The sequence below is a fragment of the Ostrea edulis genome, chromosome 5 (assembly GCF_947568905.1).
Source record: "Ostrea edulis chromosome 5, xbOstEdul1.1, whole genome shotgun sequence".
NCBI classification, from domain to species: Eukaryota; Metazoa; Mollusca; class Bivalvia; order Ostreida; family Ostreidae; genus Ostrea; species Ostrea edulis.
In genome coordinates this window covers 19,605,590-19,611,589 of record NC_079168.1, presented here as the reverse complement: position 1 = coordinate 19,611,589, position 6,000 = coordinate 19,605,590, and the positions used below count along the sequence as shown (strand labels likewise).

At 33.3% G+C, this 6,000-nt stretch overlaps 1 protein-coding gene across 4 annotated transcripts in view; it reads right to left on the bottom strand.

Annotated features, from left to right (window-relative positions):
* Positions 1-6,000, bottom strand: part of LOC125651868 (tumor necrosis factor receptor superfamily member 1B-like) — a 31,859-nt gene that overhangs the window by 7,626 nt on the left and 18,233 nt on the right. For all 4 annotated transcript variants that reach the window (XM_056166900.1, XM_056166903.1, XM_056166901.1 and 1 more), the window contains 2 exons: positions 2,426-2,498; positions 103-239 (listed from right to left, as the gene is read on the bottom strand). In XM_056166900.1, the coding sequence (XP_056022875.1) occupies positions 103-239; positions 2,426-2,498 (210 nt within the window). The remainder of the gene's footprint in view (positions 1-102; positions 240-2,425; positions 2,499-6,000) is intronic.

Here is a 6,000-nt window from a genome sequence, read left to right as displayed (position 1 = left end):
ATTCGCCACTGTATATATGTATCAGCTAACTACAGTTAACAATCTGAAAATAGTATACTACATTATACAAGATGAATCTCAATAGTTGATATTATTTTGCACCTTGAAGCTCTGTGGAATTTGATCTGGGAGAGGTGGTACTTTCGTAACTGTCCGGAACATCAGGTGGAAGAGTTGCCATAGAAACATCACAGATTGTGTCGTTAGTGGGAGAACCAGGAATACTGATAACCAGGCATCTGTTACAGACCAATGAAACCTCTGTTACACACCAATGAAACATTCTAAACTAGAATCTGGAATACTATGTTCACTATAGTTAAAACAGAATGTAATAGATATATTTTCCTGTGTAGCATTTCTGTGCAATGAAACCAAAATAAGATTCCGTGAAATATACAAACTGCATGTACATTTGTATATGCGCCCATTATAATATTCATGTGCATGTAAATTAATGGTATATGCACCAACGACCTAAAACCTCAAACTCTGATCTTTTGAAGTTTATGGCAGTCCTGTAGACTTCAAGTTACCTTTTTTTATTCTAAAGTTAAATAATATGAATTCAAATCTCAGTAAATAGTGTCTATATCTAAGAGGTTTAGAAAAGTTAGATCGAGACTCTTCATATGAAATTTATGATTTCATGAATAGCATTTGAAATAACATAAGGAAACCAAAGTTCCTTATAATATGTGACCTGGTGAGCTTTTGACCTCAAATGGGCAACCTTCTTTAGTTAAAGACTTAAAGGACACATATCGTGTTTTCAAAGAATACAAAATTATATGCATTTTGTCTTCCTTATGCTAATAGAAATTAATTGTAATAGTTCGTTCGCTGAAGTATTGCGATAATCAGCCACAATACGGACTTAAATCTAAGCCCCGATTTCAAAAAGCCTAGTTAATTAGATAGGTAGTCACGTGGTACAGTGACGTCATATGCGACCTTCGTTCGATCAACTTGTTGTAAAAGTAGTGTTAGATATTTTTAAAAACTCGGGTTTTAGGGCCCTAATTTATTTACCATGGATAACATTTATTTCGATGTTGACAAATTTCCCGAGTCTTATATCTTTTAGCCACCAGTGCACACAAATAGCGACCCAAATGTAGCGAGGAAAGCGAGTATGAAATCTGCGAGTAAATAATGTTTACTTGGGATCACTGTCTAAACACTATTTGGTAATGTCATTTCTGTAAACAACTGTAATTAGCGTTGTTGCTTTTTGAAAATAAACAGTGCAAATATTATTAAATTTATTTTTGGAGAAGTTAGATAGACCTAAATTATGATACGATTATGTATCATTGACAACTAGGCCTACTGTCACGGGTGCATTTCGAAAAGAAAAGAAAAATGATCAAACTTATGGTGAAAATCCCAATACTTTTATATTATTTTATTCAAGCAATTTTATTAATCCTTATTTTTTTGTTATCTACACGTTGTTACTTAGGAAGTGGGAGCGCGGCATGCTGTTGTTGTAAACACGTACGCGGTCCCTAAAAAAATGAAAGCATTATAATTCAATTCAAAGTTGGGAAATATCATATTTTATTATTTATAATTGAAAGTTCAATTAACTTTTATCTTTAAATTTCTTTTTTTAAAACTACCTGTTGGCAGACACTGCTAGCGAAGTTCTGCCTTTATGTTGTTACAAGGTGAAGGTCAGTTGGTGCGAGTGTGTATTGAATTTGAAAGCAGAACGGAAAGCATAAGCCGTAGCCCTATATGTAACAGTGCGTAGCTTCGATAGAACCATTTTCTCGCAGTTTATCTACGTCTTTGTCCAAGTGCTTGTTTAAAAAAGTACAGGGACAAATTCTACTGGTTTTTTATGGCAAAGTCGTTGTGCCGACAAAAAATATTCACGTCTTGTCCCTCATACCTTCCTTCGAAAATTGAAAAAAACACAGTTCAAAGCCTCTCTACTGACTGCAAGTGCACCCTTAAACGGCACAAAACACCCTAATGCAGTGTTATTTACAAGCCGTTAATGTGATAATTGTTTGTTTGTCAATTAAATCTAATATGTTTATGAAATGGCTAACAACTGTTTTCAAATCTTCTCGCTCGAGGTCGCATATGACGTCACAGATAATGGCGCGTAAATTATCGAAGAAAATATGCATATCGCAAAATTTGAATTTCATCGCTTTCAAACTCGAAAACTACGCAAAATGTTTTATTTAAAACACATGTAAAGTAGTTTTAGGCATGAAATGAATTAATTTTGCTGAAAAAATTAAAAAGTTTAAAAACATGCGATGTGTCCTTTAAAAAAATGTAATTCATATTCGAAATACTATCCCCGAAATCAAAGAGTATCAAACACACAGACCAGTGAGACCTGCATTAATTCAATGGGGCAAAACTAAAACCTATTATTGAGTGCAGGTATATATTTTCTTACATTTTTTGAGCCTTACAAATACTGGTATCAGCAGAGGATTTGTAGAATCCTGGTTTGCACCGCCTAACCTGCCCTGTAAGGAAAATACACACAATCAATGCACTGCAAAACATTAGAATATGGTCATATCAAATCTCAAATACATATGCTTACAGACATGGTTCAATCTTTAATCTTATACACAATCAATCTGAAATATGGCTTGAAAGAATAAGATAGAATAGGTATTATATTTGTACCCCTGTTCCAAAATTTTAGAACTTGCCAGACAAAACAAATACATTATATCTCATTTGTAAAATCAAATTTGGTATTTATAGCTGTTACACTCAAAAACTGAACCCAATCAGAATCTAATATAACTTCACATCAATTCAATGAATGAGTGTAGCATTGAAATATGATATTAAAAGATTAATATTGTTTAATTAAACACTTTATAAAGTGAAGATTTACAACTTAAGTTTCCACAGACAGGATGTAAGTCAATGCACACTAACAATACAACTTGACAAGCCTATACATATGAATTATGAAGCTTGTGAAACTTAAACAATTCATTTTTTATGATTTCAATAGACCTGCATTTGTTTCATTTATACACAGGAATTATCATTGACTTTGCAGACATAATATAAAATGTCAAAGCTAGATAAAGCTATCAAAATTAACACAAAAGTTCATAAATTTAAAAAATTTGCACAGAAATAATTACCATATCTACACATGTATAAGGATTCAAAGAGATAGTGTAAATTGCATTTTGTTTCCTTAATACAGTAAAACTCTGATGCGGACACTCTATAAAAATTTGCTATAAGCGTAATTCGCTATACGTTTATAGCAAATTTATAATTCAAATATAACGAATTCGTTATAAAACTGATTTGTTCTACATGTATATCAGTTGTACAAGAAAGCGGCAATAGATATACTTGCGTTTGTATTGTCTCTAAGAGAAATTAAGCCTAATATATTTTCGAGAAGAAATATTTTTATACAAAAAATATACATCTAAATTGATATATGATAATTTATCTTGATAGATTATTAAGTCACGCAAGAACGTGTCGAGAGAGAAATGTCAACAAAACTATGCGTAATACATACGTGTACAAACATTCTATTGCAGTTGTCATTTACTTGTCGCTTTACACAAATGAAGGAGTGTACGATAAAATAAATGCAATCAAATTTCAAATTTGATTAACGAGAATAGTGAATGATACCGGCAATATATATGTATTTGCTAAACGTATGTGTAAGTATTGTTTTGCGTTAACAACTTTTTGCAAAAATACAAACAGAAATTTTGTAATAAGTGTGGATCCTTTATGGCAATGGAAAGCGATTTTTAAAAATCATGAGTTTAAAATGAAAAATAAATAAATTTGTTATAAAAGGTTATTTTTACGCTCATTTTTAATTCAAGGGGAATAGGAATTTACTTCGTTATATCCGTAAATTCGCTATATCCGTGTTCGTCATATTTTTATATAGAATATATAAAGAATTTGTCAGGGAAATCATTTTCACTTCGCTATAGCCGTAATTTCGCTATATCCGTGTTCGCTATATTCGAGTTTTATTGTATTATAAACACAATACATATAGTTTTATGAATATTCTTGGATAGCTCATCGGCACAAGCCACGGCTGAAACATACGCACAACTCCCCTAATTTTAGCAGTGGTTTGCTGAAACATACGCACATCTCACCTAATTTTAGCAGTGGTTTGCTGAAACATACGCACATCTCACCTAATTTTAGCAGTGGTTTGCTGAAACATACGCGCATCTCACCTAATTTTAGCAGTGGTTTGCTGAAACATACGCGCATCTCACCTAATTTTAGCAGTGGTTTGCTGAAACATACACACATCTCACCTAATTTTAGCAGTGGTTTGCTGAAACATACGCGCATCTCCCCTAATTTTAGCAGTGGTTTGCTGAAACATACGCGCATCTCCCCTAATTTTAGCAGTGGTTTGCTGAAACATACACGCATCTCCCCTAATTTTAGCAGTGGTTTGCTGAAACATACACGCATCTCCCCTAATTTTAGCAGTGGTTTGCTGAAACATACGCGCATCTCACCTAATTTTAGCAGTGGTTTGCTGAAACATACGCGCATCTCCCCTAATTTTAGCGGTGGTTTGCTGAAACATACACGCATCTCCCCTAATTTTAGCGGTGGTTTGCTGAAACATACGCGCATCTCCCCTAATTTTAGCGGTGGTTTGCTGAAACATACACGCATCTCCCCTAATTTTAGCGGTGGTTTGCTGAAACATACGCGCATCTCCCCTAATTTTAGCGGTGGTTTGCTGAAACATACGCGCATCTCCCCTAATTTTAGCAGTGGTTTGCAACCATGTATAGATATATGTAGCTATAAATCAAAGATTACAGCTCTATTCACTCACATAGAAACACATGTCTGCAGAAAAAATTATTTTTTTAATGATATAGATAAAATGTGAATATGAATTTGTTAATCATATGCCACACTGGTTCCATTGTTGGATTAGAAGGGGGGAAAAAACAACTTAATTCTTATTAATTGAACTCAGAATATTTTGTTTTAAAAATCACTGACAAATTAGCAATTCTTTCTTCAGATATAACTATAAAGCATTAGGCTTCCCATATTCATATTTTCTTTCCCTTCCATTTTCCATTTCACATTTTAGCCACACACACCAAAAGGATTACATGGGTGGAGGGGTGAAATCAGGGAGACAACATAATCCTTTCCTAGACTTCATTAGTAGGTGTCTAAATTACTTGATTTGTGCTATAAAACAACATAGTGACCTTGACCTTTGACCTCAACATTTATAGGGTCATCTTTATGTCATGGAGACTTTTCAATAATTAAGCTAAAATAATAATTAGTAAGATGTTATCTGGAAACCAACACTGACAGACTGACTAGGCTAGGCTGACCAAATCTTAATATCTGTGACTAAATCAATATTCTAAGTTTAAGGAATGAACTAATAGCCAAGTCTGTTATTGCAGGGTTATGTTTACATTCAATAGTTTTTTTTTTTCTTATTGTTGAGGTTTGAGTTCATATGTCGATCAATAAGGCATAAAGCGGTTAGCAGGACTGGGTACCATGCCAAACTATGATCCGAGTCACCTATGTGTTGTGTGTTGCCTGCCATGCAAGCACTGAAAACAAATTTTCCTGGATCTGCAGTATTTGCTTGTCATTCTAAGCAAAGATTAAAAACAAAATAAAAGCTAACTGTAAATTTTCTAAAAATATTTTTCAGTACTACTAATCATTAAATGAACCCAAAGAAACTTTCTGCCAATCAAAAAATCTCATGTGACCAACTGTCTTTGCTGTTCCACTAAGTGTTCTCACTTTACATAACTTCTTTCTATAAATTGTTTAGCTGTCAATATTTCCATAATCTACGACAAGGTATGTTATATAAACAATAAAACGTGTTTTTGTCATCATTGGGGGAAACAAAGGTAGGAAAATTTGCAATTAATCCCATTTAATTTTTCTTCAATATTCTGGCAATTGTCATCTTCCCCTGAATAATGACAACAA